Below are 23,290 nucleotides of genomic sequence, written 5' to 3'. Positions count from 1 at the left end.
GCAGGCATGATCATGGGGCTCTGGGGGAGCTTGCTGTGAGCTAGCAAGTGGGAACAGGGAGGGACCATGAACCAGCTCCTAGCTTTGAATCTGTTTGCTGGAGTCAGGCACAAGCAGTACAGTTCCCAGGAGGAGCGAACAGAGAGCAAAGCTTGCTGGAGGCGGGATTTTGAAGCAGCCAGGCTGCGATTTAACAGTGCTTTCTGCTCAAACCCACCTCCGCCACAGCCCTGGACAGCAACATTGATAAGCATGGCATGAGAAAGGGAAGGTCACTGCAATGGCTGCTGTGCTGCATAGTGGTGTTGGTACCAGAGGTGCCAGGGCTGCACAGGGACTTCAAATCTCCCTGTGTGCCTGTGACCATATCCCTCCCCTGCTGACTTGACACGTGGCTATGGGCAAGCCCCGTGGCTTCCCCAGGCCCCCAAGAGCTTCCTACCTGAGCTGAGCATGGCCCCTGCCACCAGCAGATGTTGTGACTTAGTGGGTTATCATGATAAAGGTCTTCAGACAGAAAGCCCTATCTGCTGCCACTGGGCTTTGGGTCTCAAAGACAAGGGATTTAAATCCCAGAAGGGAAGGTAGCTGCCTTCTGTAGGACTGCTTTTATGGCTGACGATAGCAGTCACTGGACCTGTAAGGCGTTGGCTTGGCACAAAGTGCAGAGACCCACTTCAGCCCAACACAGGCTTGTACACTTGCAGTATTTCTGACCACAGAAGGTCAGGGAGGCCTTAAAATCGGCAAATATTTTTTATCCTCAACACACACATTCACTTAACAAGAGCCTTCTTCCCCCAGCAGACTTTAAAAGGAATACATACCATCCTGTTGTTTGTTCTGTGTGTAAATCCCACTCCCTCATATGGCATTTTGTCTGTCTGATCTAGATAGACTGGCAGTGCTTTCAGACAGGACCAACATACATCTAGTTGTATGTACCTAATTTGTAGTACCTAATTTACTCACTCTCTGTGTGTAATGCTACGAGCACAGGGGCATTCCAGCCTTACTCTGAACTCTTCATTCTCCTGTAGAGCTGCAAAGTGATGGCAGAATTCACACTGCCACAAAAGATGTGGGAAGGGACATTCCCTATGTGACCACACCATCATGAGGAGCTTTTGCTTGTTTGGGTTTCATAAGGTCCCAGAAATGTATAGAAACCAAAGCTGTGTGTAAATATGCCCAGATAAAACCTGCCTTTTTTTGCCCCCAAAGGCTGTGGAGGTGGGAGGCAGGCAGTGGTTCCTCCAAACTTCTTTCCTCCCGTGTTTATAGACACCTTGATGCTAAGAGCTCTTCAGTGGCTGATGCAGCACCTGATGTGACTCCATATGATTTCTCTTCACCACCTGTATCATTCCCTCAGAGATCATGGCCAGAAGGGCTGGACTTTCCTTTGCCAGCAAATGGGCCTCTGGGCAAAGCAGAGTCTCAGCTGGAAGGATGATTGTAACCAGCTGTTCCTCTGTCCTTCAGACTGGGCACAGTGTCATCCATGTCAGTCCCTTACTGGTACATCCTTCCCTGGCTCAGCTGCATGCATCCAGGTCCTCATCCTTACATGGCTTCAAACCCACTTCCCTCAAGGATGGTAAACGCTCCTTTTCTCTTATGATAATGTCAGAAGCAGGTGCTCCACATCCAAGACATCTTTTAAGAACTGCCAAATGGCCTGCTAAAGTCTGACTAGCCTTGCTCACTACTGTCTTGTCTGGATAATGTGACAAACTTTAATTTTGGCTGATGTTACTTGACACCTGTGGCCTCACCATTCATCCTAACATCGCCCTGTTACTTGGTAGTTACCAGGGTGGCTTCTCTCGCACCATCAGTGTGCTACCCAGGCTCTAAAAGGGGCAATTCCCCTTCTTGGGGGGGAATCTCAATCACGCCCATTTTCTCCATCCACTAAAAATCAGTAGCTGGATTTCATGAAGAGCACGTGCCTGATGTTTTTGTGCCTGTGTGTCACCCGCCAGTGCTGTTCAGAGGAGCCAGGTGGGGGGATGCTTGAGCTGAGAGCAGGGGGGCCACAGAGAAGCAGGGGGTTGCAGGCCTGGCATGGTTCCCCGGGCAGAGGCTGCTCTGTGCCGCTGTGCCCCTTCCAGGCTTCAGGCAGGCGTCTCTTTTTAAGAGCTCCACATTCCCATCTAGTTGAACTGCACATTTTGCTTTGTTTTATTTTTTTTCCTCTTGGGAGCACACACAGTTTAGGGAAAACACTTGAACATTTTGTCTTTTAAGTTATTTACTTCCTCAGAAGCAGTCAGCCTGGCACCCAGTCAGATTCCCAAAATAATCCAGTAACGACTTAAGTAAACTGCCTGCAGGTGTTGCCCAGCTGCTTCATTGTGAAGAAGCCTTGAACTCTGCACAGGCCCCTTAAAGACAGGGAGGGATGGCCAAGACTTTTTTTGCCAGCCCTTACAGCCTGGTGCTCTGCTCCTGCTCTGGGGCTGGGGCAGGGCTGCTGAGCTCTCCTCCTCCTCCGACTGCCTGCTGCCGCTGCCTTTTTTCCACTTGCACTCTGAGATCATCTCTAGCGTTACTGTCTCTAAGATATTTTGCCATCAACCCCCACCGCAGACAATGGAAGAAGAAAATTAAGCAATTCACAGTGATTCCCTCCAGAAGTTGCCCTAAGCAGAGGAAGGGGGCACAGGCACAGGGGCTCGCAACAGAAACCTGGGAAATCCTGTCCCCATCCAAACCAAGGGGCCAGAAAAGAAAGGGGGTTTAATTCCCTGAGCAAAAGCCAGATGACCAGACTTCACGTAGCTGACAGTGGTTAGCCCCAGGTCTGTGCTGTCTGTAACATACTCAGGCATACGGCTTTACGGTGCTGTGGACCTACACTTTCTTTAACCTACCTGGCCTTCGGCAGGGTGGTGTGCTGGCACTGACTCAGCTGTACCAGCCTGACCCCTTCCTGGGCTTCAGCTCACATAATTCAGCACCATCCCGCCAGGACTGGCAGTGCAAATTAAATCCATGTTAAAGGAGAGCTGCAAACTTCTGCAAACCTGCATTCAGCTGCAGCTGAGCTGTAAACCTGCTCCTGCTGATGTTCGTGGCAGGGAGTTGAGCCAAGGGAATAAGAATTTTGAGCGGTCAGTCTCCAAATCCAGTGTTTAAAAATAACTTTTCTACATGAAATTTTACACATGCCTGTTTGTGTATTGAAATACTATGAATGCTATTGAAATAGTGCTAACTGGTTGTATTTCTACATGCAAATAATTGATATACATGTTTTCTGTGCCTATGCACACATACACGTGCAGTCACACACACACTGGGGGAGGGGCATTAGATTAAGCTGACTGCAAAAAACATAAGAAGCAGATTCGATAATGACCCCCAAATATGGACCCAAATGTTCCTCCTTCTGCTACTAATTGATCTAATGGATTTCATATTTGTAACAAGGCAGTGGTTTGTATTGTAAGCTTCTTTTTGTTTGCTGCTTTAGAAAAAATAAGAACTACTAGACCATAACACATACCATATTTGCAGATGTAATTGCCATGAAACGCTTCCCCCCTTACCCCCCCAAGCAATTGTCAATACTGGATTACTAATAGTTTGGAGCAGTTGCACTGTAATTTATGATGGCAAACTCTGGGGCAGAAATCCTCAGTCACTATGCACACAAATACAATGATATATATGCATATTAATCTATTTAACAGCAACATGATATTCTAGATCCTCAATCAAATGCACAGTGCTGTCAGAAGGGAAAAGCATGATTTGCTTTTATTCAAGTGGGGGAAAACAAGATTTGGGGGGGAAAACTGGACAAGAGATTAGTGTCTGAGGTGGGAGTAGAACTGCCATCTCACTGTATGCGTTTAGCTGCTGCATGGTCCTCTCCCTCTCTCTTTGGAGGAGCATCCTTACCTTCCTCAGTAATGCTTCACTTCATCTCTGTCTGTCCATCCACACCCTCCTCCCCTGCACACTGCTGTCACTAATACTCCTTGTTTTCTTCTCCCTTTGGACCCACCCAAGTTCCAATGACATTGCCACCCTTCCCACTTGAGAGAGAAATTTGAGTGAATACTTCTCTCTTTTTTTTTTGTGATTGCCAGGCACAGTGGGGAAGCTAATAACACAGCTGCCTGTGTCACAGTTGTTCTGGCCTCTTAAAAGATTAAAAAAAAAAAAGGAAAAAAGAAATAATTGGATGCTCTACAGCTCTCAAACTGGCACCTTTCTGAAGTGCCAGGAGTCTTAATAAGGAGTGCTATGAGTCTTAATAAGTAAATAAAATGCAGGCTATTTATCAGAGAAATCAGAATGGCACCTTTGCAGCTGTTACTGTCTCTTGAGAAAAAAAAAGATATAATTAGGTAGATTGTATTTTCTTTAAAATTAAAAACCCACTTAATTTGGAACCACTCCAGTCTGCTGAGTAAGCATGTGTCTAGGTAAACTTTAAAATACAATTTCTGTACCAGATAGAATAAAATCTCAGAAGGAGCCTCCCTGGTTTATTGGATAGGTGTGTATCGGGACAGGTTTAAAAACATTTCAGTGTAGCTGATGGACCATGACCTTTTAGTATCAGTTGAATCCAGATTTATTTTTTTAAGAAGTATGCTATTGAAAGGCACTGGCAGCCAAGTTAGAGAAGTCTGCCATAGTATTTTCACATGATCATTCCAAGGTATTCTGTTGCTCATGCCAAGCAATAAAACCGTTCTTTTTGTGCGCATTTTTGGACACCGCTGTGCTCTCAGCACAGGCAAATTCTCTCCAAAAGGCACTATTTCACAGAGAAAACTATGTTTTAAACAAGGAAGTTTAACTTTTCTGTATTAAGATGATGAAACAAAAAAAAGAGGATGGATTTACATGTGTTGTACATATAAAATCAGAGAGCAGGCATGTACTCAAACATTGTTTTAATTATTTTTCACTTCTAGTCACCCATATGTTTGCACTGCAGTCAGGGAACAATAGCAGAGCTCTCCTGTGGCTAATTTTACACCTGTAAAGTCCCCTGGATACAAACCAAGATTGCGTGGCCAAGTGGATAAAGTATCTGGCTTATCTTGCCAATGAATTCATATGCTCCAGGGGGTTAGAGAAGATAGGGAGAATATGAGGAATTCTATTATTTTCAGTCTTTAGCAGATTTTCATTACTTTTACCCTTTCTGTCTCCCAACACCTGAGGAAAGAAACCCCCACAGCTTCAGGTCTTCAAGACAAACACTGGGGAGAAAAAAAAAAAAAAAAAGAAAAAGAAAAAAAATCCCTCCAGCGTCTCAGCTCGGTGCAGGCAGCGGGGGAGGAACGCGGGGCTCCCTCCACTCCACTCCACTCCACTCCGTGTGGGGAGGCAGGTGGGCGCGCGCGGGCCAGGCCCCGGCAGAGCCTGCTGCCAGCAGCAGTGGCCTCCCCGGCCACGTAGCCGCACCGCGGGGACACTTCGGATTTTCCGTCCGTCCTCCCCTTGTCCCTTTCCTACTGCTTCCAACGACCCCCCCCTTGTCATCGCTGCACAAGCAATGGGGACACTCTAGCGTTCTCTCCCGACCGACCGGCACGCAGGCCGAAGACCCCCAGGTTTCCAGGCCCAGCCTCGCCCCAGGCCTCAGCGCGACCTTGGGCAGGGCACAGCCCCTGTGCTGCCCTCCGGCTCCCGCCCGGCTGCCAGTGCTGACCCGGCGAGGGCTGGCTCTCCCGCGCGCCCTCACCTTCCACAGCAGGCTCAGGCCTCCGCTGTAGTCACTACACATTACCGTAATCGAAATTAATAGAAATAATTAGTGCTTCACAATCACGCAGATTTAATATGCCTGGGAGTCTGACACTAATATATCAACAGCGTAGTTTACAGTACATCATTGGTATTCTTTGGGAGCCGCGACCTATATTCTGATATAAAGGATCTTCAAGGTTCCTTTGCAAATAAAAGTAAATGTTAATTAAAGCACTTTTCTTTGAAAGGCTTTCTTTAAAATGACCTACAATTCCAATATTTGTTTTATGGGGCGCACAGATAGGAGGATTCACAGTCTCACAGGAAATGTCATATGAATGTAAGAAGGAAAAAGAAAAAGGAGATTAATTCCCTTCTACAGCACATCAGAATATAGACTTTGGCCATGGGCTACAAGAAGGCTGAAGTGAGGAGGGTACCTATTACAGATTGTTAAAATACTATGTTTTTAACTGCAGAAAAGGTTTGGATCAATTTTTCTTTTTACCGAAATGGATGGCTAGGACATGCAAAAATGAAATGTAGTCTAACATTTGCATTGCTTTCAAGATAGAGGCTTGGGGGTATTTTATTTTCTCTTTCATAACATTTTCTCTCTTAAAGAAAATTCTCTTACATATCTTATTTGAAGTTATATCTTTCTACACAATCCTTTACAGTATATTTTCAGTTATATTCACAATGCATTTCAGAACATGAGAGCACATACAAAATGCAATGCCTTTTGCAGACATAAAAAATGTTCTTCCTTTTGCACAGAACAATTCTTTTTTATGCAGTTTTTCCAGTTAGAAGGCCTACTAAAGCTCAGCTAAAATATATGATCTCAGTGTAATATCCTAAGACATTCCGATCACCAACAAATGTTCTTGGTTTTATTAAAAACAAAACAAAAACCAAACCCACATCGTCCCCAGGGAGTCAGACTCTGCTATTGTTCTTCCATTTCTGATGCAAGTCAGGAGATACCAGACAATACAAATTACTGAGTCACCACTTGCTAAGCTGTATTTGCTTAAACAACAGCTCACCCAGCTGACCTTTCCAAGTTAGCAGAAAGCATGTAAAGACAAAAAAAAGTGTTCAGTGTTCAAAAACCTAAGTGCTTTTGTGTAGCCAGGTATGCTGCGGAGCTGGGAAAGAAGGAAATCATACGGATGTCCCAATGGGGAACTGCTTGAGTTGGAGCTGATTTGGATGGGTTTGTTCTGCACGAAAGTGGGGACGGAGAAGGGCGGCTTATGTCTACAGGGTGTAGGCAGAAAAGGGGGAGGCAGACTGAGGAGGTACTAGATAAATAAAGGAAACACCTACATTCTAGCACATATGATACTTAATCCTAAAATAAGGACAAGCAAGGCTTCACTAGGAAACGGGCACATAGGACTCAGAAATTGATTCAGGACAAGACATACAGCAGCAGTCTGCTTCTTTCAGCACTTTTTAAAATATCCTGGAACTCACCAAACAGAAGATAGATTACACTTCATATTATAAGCCTCCTGAGGGGATGCTGCTTAAAGGCTGTCAGCAGAAAGAAAAAGAAGTGTTCAAAGTATGCATGTAGCGTTAGGGACTCCACATTTCAACTCATCTGCAGCCGGAGATGAGATGCACTTGCATTTGTTCCCCTGGATGAGACCTAATATTCATTACAAAAGCTATTTCAAAATAGTTCTAGCTTAATTTTTTTTATTCACGCATAACACATATAAAATTAAAAATTCTATAAAGCTACACTTCAAACAGTCTTGCCTACCTCCAGTAAAATCTGCAGTGATATTACTTTCATTGGGGTTTGAGTAAGGCCTTAAAATAAAGGCCAGAATTTACTTAATTACTGTAGTGCTGATGGGGTCTCTGCTCAGAAACCCTTTTACACAAAGCGTTGACTATAGAAACAAAAATAAAGTGACCCCTGGCCCAGAAAGCTTATTTGTCATGGTTTCAGCATCCCTCTACTCTATGAATGAGTGGCTTTTGTTAATGATCACTGTCATTTTCCTGACATTTCACTGAAGGGACTTTCTTTGGAGAAATTAAGACAGACACGGGAAACAACTCCATAATCCAAAGTACTAAAGATTATGTTTCTGCATTTTACAAAGCAGTTAGGATTCACTGGTTGCTATTGTGACAATATTATTAGATCCCCGTGGTGGAGGGGAAGCTGGGGCTTTGGCTCACATTCCCTTAGCAGAGGTTTGTCACTCCTCTCGGTCTTTCTTTCTGCCTTCACAGAAGACAGGAGAAGAGCGCTTGGGCAAGCATCTCAGCCAGTTCAGAGTCCAGGGTACTCGCACAAGCTCCCACACCAAGTTATGAACTGGAGCAAGATAACTTACACAGTTCCATGAGATCAGTAACCCCCAGAAGGATGGAATATCTAAATTTGCAAAGCTTGTCTGACTGCCCACAACACCCATTTCCTACATTTGTTCCTTGTGATCATTTGATGAGTAATTATACTTCTTTTCTTTTTTAAATTTGGATAAAGCTCTTATTTGCTAACTTACATCCTGATCCTTTCAACCATGTTTCCATATGTCAATCTTTCCTACCTTCAGGAGTCATAAACAGGATGGAAGTTACACACTCAGATGCTGTTTGCAGAATTGAGACATAGGCTCAAGTATCAGTGTAATAAATTCAAAGCCAGGCTAAAGCTTGACTAGATTTGCTTCAGACTAAGCAAGACTAGGTTTTGCCCACAATTTCTGAGAAAAGGCTTTCTTAGGACAAGTGCATATTTAAAATTAAATTGAAGCAAGCCACAAAAATACAAAATGTTTTAATGCTTAGGGTAGTTTATATTTTTGTTTTTTCATTTTATAAATAATATGCTGTCTTTATTGTCTTGTCATAGCAAGGGTATCTTTTACTACTGCTACAGTTGTAAGAGGAAAAAATAAGTTACATTTAAAAATAAGAACTCCATGTAAAAACATCTCACTGGTTACACAGAATAAAGATTTTCACATATACTTGTTTTTCTTTATCTCTGCTCCCAGTGAACACTGAAAGTGTAGCTCTACAGAACTACATCCTTTAAAAAAAAAAAAGGGGGACAAAATGTGCTCAACTAGCACCTCCATGAGATCACACAGCAGAAAAATAATCCTCACTTACAATCCAAATACATGAAAGGATGGAAAGAATGTTTTATGGAAAACTATCTTACTGGAATTTAAGAAGAAGAGTTCTGCAATGTGTGGAAAACAAATATGTTCTAATAGGTTGCTGCTATAAATGACCGAATTTATTTCCAAGAAGGCCATGACCAGAAAGTAGAAAACTAACTCCTCCTTCAGAGCAGTGGCAAAAGGGGAACATAAAATAACATGCTGAAAAGTTATCTTTGCTCTCTTAGAGGAAGTGGTAGAATGTTGTTGGTTTTTTTTGTTGTTGTTGTTTTGTGGTATCTGGTTTTGGGGTTTTTCATTTGTTTGTTTGTTTGGGTTTTTTGTGATTTTTTTGTTTGTTTGTTTGGGGTTTTTTTTGTTGTTTTTTTTTTTTTTTTTTAAGATTTCTTTTAAAAACTCCCCCTTTGTATTTTTCTCACTTTTATCAGTTTGGAGTCAAGAAATCGTCTGTGAAAAGTATTAAACAAAACCAATCATGTCAGTGACGCATTGCTATTAATTTCTCAGTGTTTGCACCTTTCTCTGACAACTGGGGAAAAAAATGTGCCTATGTACTTCATTTTCATGTCCCAAGCACCTGACTGCTCTGTTCACTCCTTTCCTATAGCCATTAAAACAAGCACAGTAGTATGTAACAGTCCAGAACTTAAAATACAATTTTTATTTCTTCCCCCTGCCCCGTGTCAACTTCAATAGCTTTCCCTTTCCTTCTCAGATTTCCTGCCTGTATAGCTGGTGAGGGAAAGGAATTATCTTGTGGATAAGAAAACTAAGCCAATTCCTTTCAGAGTATTTGTTGCCAAATCTGAGTGAAGATTGATGCTCTGGGCGTTAAGAACCAAAGTAGGATGCGATACAAAAACTACTCTCAAAAATCCAGCTTGCTAGACCCATTGCTTGCAGACCCCTAAATATTATCCAGTGGTAAATGCAGACCCCAGAAAGCAACCTGTTGCCTAATGAAACAGGCCTGCCTTTCTCATCAGCTTTCATGGTTCACACAAGTGAGGCAAAACACAGACTGGGTAAATGAGCAAGCGAGGTAAATAACATAACGCTGTATAGAAGTGGGTGTTTCAAACAGCCAGGCAGGTCGGAAGCTCGGCTGGCTACACGGGGCCTGCTCCAGATGATGTTATTCTGGGTCCTGTCACCAAACCCTCAAACAGCCTTCAAAGTCAAAACCTGAGAGAGCAACCTGAAGGAGGCAACGCTCTGGATTCCTACAGACACTCGGGCTTTGTGTATATGCAGTTTAAAAGTTGTGACATTAGCAGGCATTAACTGGCATAAGAAGAGCGTACATCAAACAAGCCATGTTTGCGGCAACCCCAGCTTTGGCTTGAACTAGAGGCGTGGACTGCCTTCTGCATATCGAAGGGCACGAGTCTGCAAATTTTGGACATCTTATTCTGTATTAGTCTACACAATACCTAAACTAGTCAATTTAGGGCATTCAATAGAAAAGACACACACAGTATCCTATTAGTAGTATAGTTTTTCATTTTTGGTTAGCAGTTAGCAACCTCTGCTCTCAAACAGAAGATCTCAGAACTTCACAACTGGTTAGGTCCCTTTCCTTTTCTCAAGTCGTTTTGGCACCTACTCAGCACACTTTCACTGCCACGCCACTCTGAAGTTTTACTGAAGCTAGAACACCAGTTTGTGTCAGTAAGTTTCACCTGTCCAAGTATTTTGGGATACAGCCACCTCCCACATCTGAAAATCCCCTCAATTTGGGCTGGTTTGTTATTCTGCCATGTAACTGCAGCCTTTCCTATCTCAAACTAGGCACCCAGTGATATTTAAATGTCTTCTGGCCTACAATATTGTTGTACTGCGTCCTGAAGCCTGACACTACAAGCAGAAAGATGTCCTTCTGGACAACCCATGGTCCCTTTGCACGGTTGTGGGCATTTCCCAAGCCTCATGCACTTGCCTGCCTGCTGATGGCTCTGCAGTTCTCCTTGATGGGGCTTACAAAGCAGATGCCACCCCTGGAAAGTTCATGCTATCAAATTAAATGCCAAAGGATCTATTAAGGCTGTGAGAAAAGAGGATGCTGATCCTGGCGTTCCATCACCCTTACATTTTATTGCTCATACCAAACTGTATGTGAACAGTTGTCCTATGTGTTAAAGATTTACAGATGATGATAAAAGTAACTAAAAAAAAAAATAGCATCTCACTGAACAAACAGATCCAAACTCAAATTAGATCATTTTTTAAATGGAAAGTCTTAATTTAAAAGGATAAAGCTCAGCTCAGATTGATACTTTAGTTGTTCAGTGAGAGCACCAAAACAAAATTCTCAGAACTGCATCATTGTGTCGGAACATTTACTATTTCTTTCAGAGATTTTTGGTTTCTCATAAAAACTTCTGGCCCTCGGTAGGTGGTGCTGTAGCCCTTCAGCTACCCGGGAGTAAAAGAGTTCCCAGTGCAGAACTGAATTTCATATCGTACAATCCATGTCACCTCACCACTTAAGGGCAGGGGGAGGGATAAAAAAATCAACGTTGAACTTTTAAGTGAAATATTTATGAAAGCTTGAAGTTTGGATGGCATTTAAAGTCAGCAGTTCCCATGTCACTTCGTGCACAGATATCATTATACCATATACTGAACGAAATAAATTAATGATCGTACAAGAGAACTACAAAATTATCACATTTCCATATCTGTTAAAAGAACTGCACAAATATTTAACCCTTTTTACACAACATACTATCATCCTAAAAGCACTTCCATCAAACGATCTGAACAACGCTTGAAGAAAATAGAAACCAATGGTATCGATATGGTTCTAAGGGATGAGTTCTGGCTATTAAAGATGAACGTGTCTGTGAGATGGGTTACTTACGTACATGGCCATGAACCCTGCGAAATTTTTGATCAGAGCCCCAGGGGGCACTGAGGGGCCTCAGCTGCCCTGAGCAGCCTGCCCCCATCCCTCTTGGCCACCCCTGCAAGCACAGCCCTGACCTGGGCCCTGCAGGGCTACACTGGAGGTTGGCTGTGCCCAGCCCTGTCCCTGCAGCCTCCCCTGGCATGGGGGCAGGGGGACCAGGTCATCCCGGTCATAGTCATGACCCCACTCCTGCTGCAGTGTCTCTGCTGCTGCTGGGAGCCTGGACCCGAGTTGTTACCCTGCCTGCTCTGGGACTGCCGGTGGTCACCACCCGGGCCCCCATCAGAGCACCCTGTGGGAAAGGGCAGGGTGCTGCCCGGGCTGCGGGTGCCCTCGGCTCCGGCTTGCTCTCCCTCACTGGGGGAGCGCTGCTCAAGCTGCTCCCTGATATTCAGTGCGACGAACAACTCCATTTGTTATACAAGAGCACGTAGTGATCCATCTCATAAATGCGTAAAAGTCATCCAGAATACAACAGGTAAGGAAGAAATGAAGTATTTCATAGCAACTTATTTCCCAGCTCTGACAGAAAACCCTTCAAGGGACTGCCAGGCTCAGGGAGACCAATGAATATTTGCTCTGTTCATTTCACTCACTGACATAGCGACCTATCTCCTCCAGCAACGTGGGAGTGCAAGCACTCAGGAAACTGCTAGAAAAGTTTCCAGCAGCATATCATTTGAAGCAACACTGCCAAGAGCAGAGGAAGATCTGCTAGAGAGTGCTTATCACTCCCCCAATAGCTGCTTCAAGGATCTAAACTTTAAAACACAACAAACAAAAAAAAACCAACCAAACCACCTTCTTCATGTAGAAGGAAGGGAAAGGCACTCCTTTGTAAATTTGTCCAACTACTATGGAAGTGCTACGTTGGAAACGTGTTGTGGTTTGAGCCTACTCAGCAACTAAATGCCACACAGTCGCTCACCCACCCTTCCCCCCACTTGGGAATGGGGAGGGAACCGGAGGGGCAAAGGGAGACTCGCGGGTGGAGATAAAAACAGTTTAATAACAGTAACAGAACAATACAGTGACAGCAGTAACAACGGGTAATGTACAATACAGCTGCTTACCACCCACCTGCTCCCAGCTGGCGATCCCAAACACAAATGCCCCACAGCCACACTCCCAAAAGTGGCAGCCCCTCCCGGCCCTCTCCTGCCTTTATATAGTGAGCATGATGTCACATGACATGGACTATCGGCCAATAGGGGCCCAGCCCTCCAGCTGTGCTCCCCCCGCCCCCGCACACAGGTGAGGGCACTGGGCCCTGGGGAGCCCCTGGGGTCTCAGGGGGCTGCAGCTCCTCCCGCTGCCAGACCAACAGGAACTCTAGGCCAGCCCCAGCCAGGACAAAACGGAATCATTAAGGTGGTGTTCTTGAAGGAAGATATATAGAGCCAGGATGTGATCACTAATAGGGCAAGACCCAGCACGGTGGGTCTGATGGACACAAAACCTCTGCTGAAATCTGCACCAGTTGCAAGTGAGGACTGGAGGTCAGGATGGAATTTTGCCATGGTGTTTATTTTCATATCCCTGTCAATGTCCAGGATCAATCCTAAAATGAAAATTAATACTGAAGTATTTTATTACTTGTGTAATATATATAAAAACATATCCTTTTTCTATATCATAGTTATACATGTAATTATTAATTTATCATAAATACTGTAGATGCCCCATCATGCACAAGGCTACAACTGATTCATCAAGAAAGCATAATACTTTACATGTTATCAAGAAATGTGCATCAAATCCTGGACGTGAACGGGACTAGATTAGAGGGCTGTCAAGTCTGATGCCAGAAGTACCAGATGGACTAGGAAATACCATCTCAAATCCAGAGACATCAATCATGCATGAATAAAGTGGCCCAGCCGTACTGTACAGAGGAAGGACTCGTACTGAATTAGTAGGACTTCAAAGTTGGAGGAAAGGTGGTGAATTCTCAGTGTTTCAAACAAGCAGATTACCTTCCAGCCCTGTTTTATTCATTCGATGAGGTTTAATACGGAAACTGATTCCACTGTGTGAATAAGGCCTAGACTACTAAAGATGCATCGGTTTAAAGGAGTTTCTTCTAAATTTTACTCAATCCCTACCCTTTTGTAGAAATCTCTGTTGCAGACAGCTCACAGAGAGCTGTATCTGACAAGACAGGTCCAAAAGAGTTTGCTTTGGTTCAGTGAGTCAGTTAAGGCAGCCTAAATTAGGAAACCATCTCACCTCAATCAGAAGATCACCTCAAAGCCCTGGTTCTTGAAAGGAGATCAAAAGAATGTTCTCAGATGAAACTGTATCTGAACTGTAGATCCATGGTGCAAGAAACATTTAAGACACACATAGGTAGTCAAGGAGCTATATGCTAGTTTTATTTGTAAAATACTTTATTCCTAACAGCAAAATACTGTAATTTTATTTTATAAAAGTTACCAAAAATTGATACATTTGAAACAGAAACAAGAAAACTATTCCTACTTTTATTCAATTAATCAGTTTTCTTTTCAATATGGGAGCTATAGGTATGTATCACTCTAACAGATTTCAGTGCCAGACAGGTCATTCAATAAATATATTGTTCTACCATTAAAATCTGTGAAGTACAGTGAAAAAGTTTCATAAAACTACTGAAAAAATATAAGCATTTTTTGCTTTTTCTGATGTTTGGAACTAGTAATATCTACACACAACAAAGTTCTTAGCATTCACAAGAACTATTGTATAGAACAGTAACAGCAGAATTTGTTAGTAGTAAACCAGAATGATCAAACTTGCAGTACAACATTTCTAGTAAAAAAAAAAAAAAAAAAAAAAATCAGAAATTCAGCCTATTTCTTAAATTTTACAGAAAACTTCTAGTACGGAAAACTTAAATTATTAATGTCATACCCGATAAGGCCTTTGCATATCCTAACTTGCAATAAAAAAGCTGATCCTATGCTGTATATAAAAAAACACTGACTGTTTGTTATGAATAGAAGTGAGAACAAGTAACTTCAATATTTTATCCTATTGCTAACAAAAACACAAACCATGAAATCTTTGCCATGGAGAGGACAGATTTAGTTAAATCTTGTTCTGCTATGTACACAGGCATAATTTTAGAAGCCACAATTGCATCAACTTTCAGAGGTGAAGTTGGTTCCCTGTGTCAGCCTTCTGAGAAGCTTCTTTCTGGGAAAAAGTTGGGCATCTGAGACTACACTCAGTGGCAAGTTCATGCACTAGGTAGCCAATACATAGTGAGGACTGTGTGACTAATGCAGGAAAAATAAGCAACAGAAAGGCATATACCAAATACTTCCTCCTGTGAAAACAAACAATCCAAAAAAACCCAAAACCAAACCACACAACCAAGGAACCCACAAGGAACAAAGAAAGAACCCACCCAACAAAAAAAGCCATTAACTTGTGTACAGTTACTGCTGCTGAATTTCAACTTACAAATGAAACTGAGGGGGATGTGAAATTGAATATATGTAGTCATTATTTTTTATTTATTTTATGAGTTCAACATCCAAGTGCTTTTAAAAACTAGTTAGTTTGGTTTCTTTTTTTTTTTTTTTTTTAAATACGTAATTCAGTGCACTAGTAAATCTAAGTGTTGAGTGGACAAAAAGGAAAGATAAGAGCATGAATATTTATTCCTGACAATAATTTCTACCTCCAATTGACAGAGGAGCCAACAAGGAGAGGTGCTTCACTGGACCTCATACTCACCTACAATGAAAGGCTTGTTGAGAATGTGAAGGTCAAAAAGCAGTCTTAGCTTCAGTGATCAGAATGGGATTAAGGAGAGAAGATGGACCCAAGAAAGTTGGTTAAAATTCAAGCATCCTCCAAACTGCAGAGAGATGCATCTCAACAAACAAGAAGGAAGGCAAAAACGCCAGGATGCTTGTGTGAATGAACAAGGAGCTTCTAGACAAACTCAGAGGAAGCATATGGAGAGTGGAAGAAAAAATAACTGGGACTGTTCAGTCTGGAGAAAAGGCTCACAAAGGACCTCATCAATGTTTATAAATATCTAAAGGGATGTTGCAAAGAAAATGAAGCCTGGCTCTTCTACGTCATGCCCAGTAACAGGACCAGAGGCAATGGCCACAAACTGAAACACAGGATGTTCCCTCTTATGTCCTGGGTTTGAGATATATGCCACTGAGCAGCAGACCAAGTCCCTGAAGAAGTATTTTCTTTAATTTTCATCAAGAAAAGAGAAAACTGATCATTAGACCATTTGTTCTGAATGCTTTTCTTGTGATTTTGTAGAGATATATGGTATGAGATATATGCCACTGAGCAGCAGACCAAGTCCCTGAAGAAGTATTTTCTTTAATTTTCATCAAGAAAAGAGAAAACTGATCATTTGTTCTGAATGCTTTTCTTGTGATTTTGTAGAGATAAATCAAAGCAAAGAAAAATATTAGCAACTGTACTCACATTGTTGCCTGCCTCTTTCCTTATCCTACAACAAAGACTGCTATAGAAGGCAAAAAAAGTGAGACATAACAAGTTAACTAGATGCAGTGAAACATTTTTTTTCCTTTCTGCATTAGAAATTTTTGCTTAAAATATTCAATTGTCAAAGCAAATTTAATTCCTCACACATAATGAGATAATTTAGCTGGCTATGAGTCTTCCTCCAAGGAGGACCATGCTTTCCTCTCCACGTTTCTATCGGCTACTGCTGACTTGATGCACAGCGAGTCTTTTCTAATCAGATTAATCTTTCAGAGTTGATGAATCAGAGAAGGTGCTTTTAGGGGAGAGGACATTGCAAATGCTACAGGTAACAGCGGAAGTAATTTCTGAGAAGCACAGGTGCTACTTATACAAGGAGTTAGGGTTCCCAAGTCTCCTGCTAACTTTGGTCTCATGAAATAATGCATTTAGTGCTTCTGACAACACAGTATAATAGGACAACTCAATGTAATAAGCATCTATGTGGAAGTTATAAAAATCTGCTAAATTAAACTTTGAGATAGATGTTAGAGAGCTTCAGTCCATGAGATTGATAGTGTCATTTTCAAATGGCTTTACTGAAGTGGGACTCTGTGGAGGAGTCTTTGCACTCGATGGCACTGCCAAGGCCTTCCGGCGGATTCCAACTGTAGCCTTTTTATGGTCATGTCTGAGACTGCGGATTGTGCTGTTTATGGCAGCCACGCATGCCTTCCAATCATATCCAGTTTCCTTTAGGTCAAAGGATGGATAATTCTCTTGAAGGAAGTCTGAAAATAAACAAGTATGTAATACTGTTATCAATCATTTATGCAAGCTTCTGGGGATGTATGTAAGCCAAAACAAGCGCATGCCACCAAAACAGGACAGCTAGGCATATTACAAGGCTTGAAGAGCAAAGCTAGAAGACAGATATTTCCCCCCCACACCTTTCTGTTTAATTTGAAAATGAGCATCAAAAAGTCTAAGCATAAAAACAAAATATGCAAAGAAAGCATGTAACCATGCTTGAAAGCATGTAACCAGGGCTTGATCCCCTGAAGTGCTGAGTAACTTCAGTTTCTAATGTGGTCAACCAGAGCAAAGAAATCGACCAAGCCCTCCTTCAGAGGATCTCTGACAATTATATTCACTAAAACCAAACACAGCAATTCAATGTAACAGCTGCAGAGGAACAACAGTGACAGAAAAACTGCAAGAGCTTGTTCCTTACCATACTGCAACAAGATCAGCAAACAAATACTGGAGTTCAGTATCAATGGGACAAATAAGGTCAGACTACAGCACCTTTCTCCCCTTCAACAGGCAAAATGAGTAATTTTAAAACCAGATTTTTATTGTTTTTTTAATTACTGAGGAGTGATTGTCCTTCTGGGCTTAGCTGAATTACATGTGTGCTCTAAGCAAGCCCCTGAAAGATTTAAATAAGAACCAAAAAGGAATTGTCAGCTGTCATTTCAAATCAAAGGGAATACAGTTACTACTTCTGATTAACCAACAGAATGAAAGGTATAGCTAGTTGATACTATGTCAGTTTTGTTCTTCCATTGCTCTCATGTATACTAGCAAGTAAAAAATCTAATATAGTGTCATTGTTTACCGTTGATATTTTGACTTATAGTTCCAAACCTGGTGTTGTGGTTTAACCCCCGCCAGCAACTAAGCACCATGCAGCCAGTTGCTCACTTACTCCCCCCACCCCGGTGGGATGAGGAGGGAATCAGAAGAGAAAGTGAGAAAACTCGTGGGTTGAGATAAATACAGTTTAATAGGCAAAGCAAAAGCCGTGCACACAAGCAAAGCAAAACGGAATTCATTCCCCACTCCCCATGGGCAGGCAGGGGCTCAGCCATCCCCAGGACAGCTGGGCTCCATCATGTGTAATGGTGACTTGGGAAGACAAATGTCATCACTTTCAATGTCCCCCGCCCCTTCCTCCTTCTTCCTCCAGCTTTATATGCTGAGCATGACATCATATGGTGTGGGATATCCCTTTGGTCAGTTGGGGTCAGCTGCCCTGGCTGTGTCCCCTCCCAGCAACTTGTGCACCCCCAGCCTCCTCGCTGGTGGGGCGAGGAAAATAAAAGGCCTTGGCTCTGTGTGACCACTGCTCAACAGTAACTAAAACATCTCTGCATTATTAAAAGTGTTTTCAGCACAAATCCAAAACACAGCTCCATAGTAGCTGCTACGAAGAAAATTAACTCTATTCCAGCTAAAACCAGGACACCTGGAAACCCATTTTACCAGAAAAGCATGGGTCTGAAGGAAGAAAATAACAGAGAAAAACTTGTGCTCCTTAAGTTTACTCTGTTCTGGAGGAATGAGGGGGGCGAGCACGAGCACTTTAGGCTCTTTCATTCCCAGGATGCTCCTGCAATAAAACTGTGTTGACAAAGGATACACAAGCTGTTGGCTGAAGCGGCAGCCAGGCTCTCTTCCCCTCCAGCCCCAACAGCAAATTCAAGAAAATGCTTGGCCTCAGAGCTACTGCACAGAACAGGAATTCCTACTACCAGGCCTACAGAGCCTTTGTACATGGCCCATGAAACAGCTTTTAAATTATGCTTTTTCTTTCACAGAAACTGACCAATTGTTGGGACTACAGCAAGGCTACGCAGGGCCCCTTCCTGCTCTGCAGGGTTACATTCCCAGAGTAGATGCTGCCATCCAATCAGGCCATATTATAGTGTTAAAGAAAACAAGGCCAGGGGCCGCCCTCTGGCCCCAGAGCCAAGTGACACAGTCTGGCTGCAACCACAACATAGAAGACTTTGTCTCTTATCTGCTCTGGAGCCTACATGGTGTTCCTCCAGCTTTAAGACACACTTAATACATCTTTTCGATGCTTCTTAAGCTTAAAATGTCATGAAACAAAGCATGTGTACTATGGGAGTATGTGGAGATGCTTAAAGTGGCAAAGCTTCCCAGGCTAGTGATGAAGGAATATATACAGTTTGGGAAAGCCCACTCTTATGTATAGTCTTGCTATATTGGGAATGGTTTCTAACATGGTCTGTTCCTCAAGCCATGCCCAGACATCACTCCAGAGAGTGCAAGTCTCAGCTCCATTTTATTTCGCATTATTGCTGTATCCTCAGAGGCTGTCTTGCCACACCTGCAGAGGTGTTAGGTTGCACTGTCCAGATCGGAACAACCTTTTCAACCTCCCTATACTCCAGACATGGTGGATAAGCAGTTTCAAGATTTGTTAGAAGATGCATGTTGCAAAAAATTGTGATGAATCACAGAATATCCGAAGTTGGAAGGGATCCATAAGGATCACCGAGTCCAAATTCCTGCTCCTTGCAGGACTACCTAAAACTAAATAATATGACTAAGAGTGTCATCCAGATGAGTGTAACTAGTCAAATATGCAACCTTACTAACCCAGCGAGCACTATCCCACAGTGATACCCATAAGGTGGAAGTAAAACCCTACATCAAGCCAGTGGTGTTGGGAAACATTGAAGGCACTCCACTATTACACTGCCTGCAGCCCACCACCTGGCCCAGTAAATAACATCCCACAAGCAAACTCAAGAATTCCTGGCAAAGTATCTTCTCTTCAGATCTCTCAGAAAAAAGCCAACTTTTACAATGAAAATACAACAGAAACACAGAAAATTAAAGAAAAAGTGTAAGATTTCTATATTGCATGACCAAACCCTTTCAAATATGTTGAAGTCTCTAAGATACTGTAATAGCCACAAAGCAAATGGCCACCAAAACCATAATGATCTCTCCCCCAACACCACTGTTTGCACTGGCCATGATTAAATCTTACCAGATAATGCCAACATTTCTTCTGTGTGATAACTCATACACCCTTTCTACCTGTAGCCTGCTTCATATGCCTCCTCACTTGCTACATAACTGTTACGCTAATTCTACTGTCACAGTTATGCTCGTTTTATCCAGCCTTGCAGGAGGGACCAAATGAGACCAACAGAAGACTCCCTCTCAGGAAGGAGCATGGATCAGTGTTTCAGAAGTCTTAATACTGAATTGAAAACAATGCAGAAGACAAAACATCTACTACAATTCCAACCATAATATAGCCTTCCTCTGCTTCTGGAATAGCATTTGCAAATAGAATAAATAATATCAGTTTCCTGAAGACATCTTGGATTCATGTAAGCTGAGGAAACTTCAAAACTGTCCATATTCATACAGTGGAATAAGCTGTTACACATTACTTGAATAATGAATCTTTACTGAAGTGTATCTTTTCAAATAGCTCAAACTGGTATAGTCCAAACCGCTGCCTGTTCACTTGGCAGCAGTCTTTACCTCACCTGTAGCTTCTAAATGATTAAATAATTTGCTGAGACCTTTTATCTCAGTGGAGCCCCTTAGGGCAAGGCACTTCAATCTGTTCCTTTCCTATCACAGTCACTCAGGCTGTGAGGGACCTTGAGAAGTCTCTACTCCAACCTCCTGCCCAAAGCAGGGACAACTCTGAGGTCAGACCGGGTTGCTCGGGGCTTTGTCCACTGAGGTGTGGAAAAACAACGGATGGCACAGCCTCATGGGGCAACATGCTCCACTGCTTGACTGTCCTCATGGGGACAAAGAGTCTGCTCATAGCCAGTCTGAACCTCTCATTTCCACTTATGTCTGTGGTCTCTCATCTTTCCACATTCAATGCTTCAAACAGCTTGACTCTAGGAGTTTACTGAGAAGACAGATAGTGGCAGACTGTTACTAGGTCCTGTTGAAGCCTTCTCTTTTTCAGACCAAGTAAGTCCAGGTTACTCACCGGACAAGTGCTCTAGTTCCCTGTGCCTTTTGGTGGCTGTCCAGCTTTACTGATATCCTTTTCTTGTACTAGGGGACCGAAAATTGCATGCAGTAATCCAAACAAAAACTCATGAGTGCTAAACAGAGGGATTTAATTCTCTCCCTTCATCTGCTGGCTGTGCACCTGTTAATACAGTCCCAATTTGCTGTCAAATGCAAACCTGATGACTGTTCTCCATTGTCTTCAAGTCATAAAGATGTTAAACAGGCCACATTCCAGGACACACCCCTGCAGCATCCCGTGTGCCAGTCACCCAAGTAGAGCAAGACCCGCTACCCTTTGAGCACAAATATCCATCTAGTCCTTTCATGTCCACCCATCCAAACCATAATATCCCAACATGAATACCAAAATATTGTCAGTGTTGAAAGCCTTGCTAAAAAAAATAATCAAGCTAACTTATAGCCACTGCTCTCCCCTCATCCACAAGTCCAGTCATCTTATCATACAAGGCAATCAGGTGTGTCAAACATGATTTACCCTAGGTAAAAACATGCTGACTGTTCCCAACTACCGCCACCCAGAGGCCTAAGAGACCTTCATGGTGAAGAATGAGGTGGAGGAGGCACTGAGCACCTCAGCCTAATCTTTAGGTTACCTGCCCCATTCAGCAACAGGCCCATACTCTCCTTGCTCAGTCTTTTCCAATTAATGTTGTGGTAGAAGCATTTCTTGCTGCCCTTGGCATACCTTGCAAGTCCCAACTCTAGCTGAGCTTTGGCTTTCCTGACACCATTCCAATACACCCAGGCAAAGTTGCTAAATTCTGCTTTATAAGTTGTCCTTGATTCCAGTATCTATATACTGCTTATTTGCACTGGAGCTCAGTTATGGATTCACTGCTCAGCCAAACTTGTCTCCCCATAACTCTACCAGTTCTAAGTGTCAGGATGGACCCTCTTGTGCTTGCAGAATACTGTCCTTAAAGACCTGCACACTTTCCTGAACTTCTCTCCTCTTCAGAGCTGTCTCCCATAAGCTCCCACCAATTAGTTTCCTGAATAAGCCAAAGTCTGCTCTCCTAAGCTACAGGGTCTGGACCCTCAGACTTTAACTCTACTCAGGATCTTGAGGTCCTTGCAATACTACAATACCTGCTCTCTGCAGGCAATACCAATTATCACACCCCAACCCTTTCTGGGAAGAGTACCACAACCTGCTATGCATTACCTCTGGTTGGACTACCTAGCACCTGTATAAAGAAGTTATCCCCCAATACCCTCCAGAATCCTCTGGGACTGCTTCCATCTCCCAATGTGTTGTCCTTTCAAGCACATGCCATGGAGACAGAGCTTCCTCATATGAGCCAGGCTTGTGACCTGGAGACCTCCTTAAATTGCTTATATATATCATCATCTACTTTCTCTCAACTTGTTCCACTGCTTGCACTAATACCTGTCAGAACAGTTTCACAGTCTCATTTCTGAAGCTCCATGGTTTGTTCACAGAATACAAAGTTTATCACTCTTGTTAATTTCCCCACATTATAATTTGAACAGATTTTCTTACCTCTGAGAGCATTAATTCTGTTGCAGTCCAGTGGTCTCATGCCACGTTCAAGATTACCATATACATTGCTTTTTACCAGCACATCTTCAGTGAACATATGACGAATTAGGTAGCGAGCTGACAACTCTGGCCGAGACTTCCCCTTAGCTACATAAATGACCGAGAAAGGCAACTGGACATTGCGCCATGGACTTCCAAGAAGTTCTAGAAAGGATGTCAGAGAGAGAGAGAGAGAAAAAAATTTAATTTTACTTATCCAATATTGACTATGCTTCAAAAATGGTTTCATTATACTAAAACTAGGACACAAAAAGTTCTCCCCGAAACTACTGTACTTGCTTGGAAAGACCAGAGCAAAACCCTAACACTACAGCTAATACTAAAAATATAACATACTGTAGACAAATGTCCAAGTCGCCAAAAAGCCGTGCCTGCTTTACAACAATGTAACAGCACTTCTGATATGCTTTCAGCAATGCTAGCAACGTAACCTGCATTATTAATGACTGCTTTCTAAATTGTTTTCATCTCATGTGAAAAGATGATGCTATTTCAATTACATAAGTATATAAAAGTTCTGCTATTTCAGTGGTGCTTAGATCCTGTAAATGGAAACTGAAAAACACAGCGCATATTTTTTGATTAGTTCAACCTGACTCAACTGCAAACATAAAAAAAAAAAAAAAAAGGCAAAAAAGCAGAATGTATAGTAAATGA

At 42.7% G+C, this 23,290-nt stretch overlaps 1 protein-coding gene across 5 annotated transcripts in view; it reads right to left on the bottom strand.

Annotated features, from left to right (window-relative positions):
- Positions 1–14,146: 14,146 nt before the first annotated feature.
- The window catches only part of BEND2 (BEN domain containing 2), a 32,802-nt gene continuing 23,658 nt past the window's right edge, over positions 14,147–23,290 (bottom strand). For all 5 annotated transcript variants that reach the window (XM_033010126.2, XM_033010125.2, XM_033010127.2 and 2 more), the window contains 2 exons: positions 22,574–22,777; positions 14,147–17,030 (listed from right to left, as the gene is read on the bottom strand). In XM_033010126.2, coding sequence (XP_032866017.2) covers positions 16,798–17,030; positions 22,574–22,777 — 437 coding nt within the window. In that variant the 3' untranslated portion in view covers positions 14,147–16,797. The remainder of the gene's footprint in view (positions 17,031–22,573; positions 22,778–23,290) is intronic.

The sequence above is a fragment of the Tyto alba genome, unplaced genomic scaffold (assembly GCF_018691265.1).
Source record: "Tyto alba isolate M040663 unplaced genomic scaffold, T.alba_DEE_v4.0 Super-Scaffold_14, whole genome shotgun sequence".
Classification (NCBI taxonomy): domain Eukaryota; kingdom Metazoa; phylum Chordata; class Aves; order Strigiformes; family Tytonidae; genus Tyto; species Tyto alba.
This window is presented reverse-complemented; position numbering and strand designations above follow the sequence as displayed.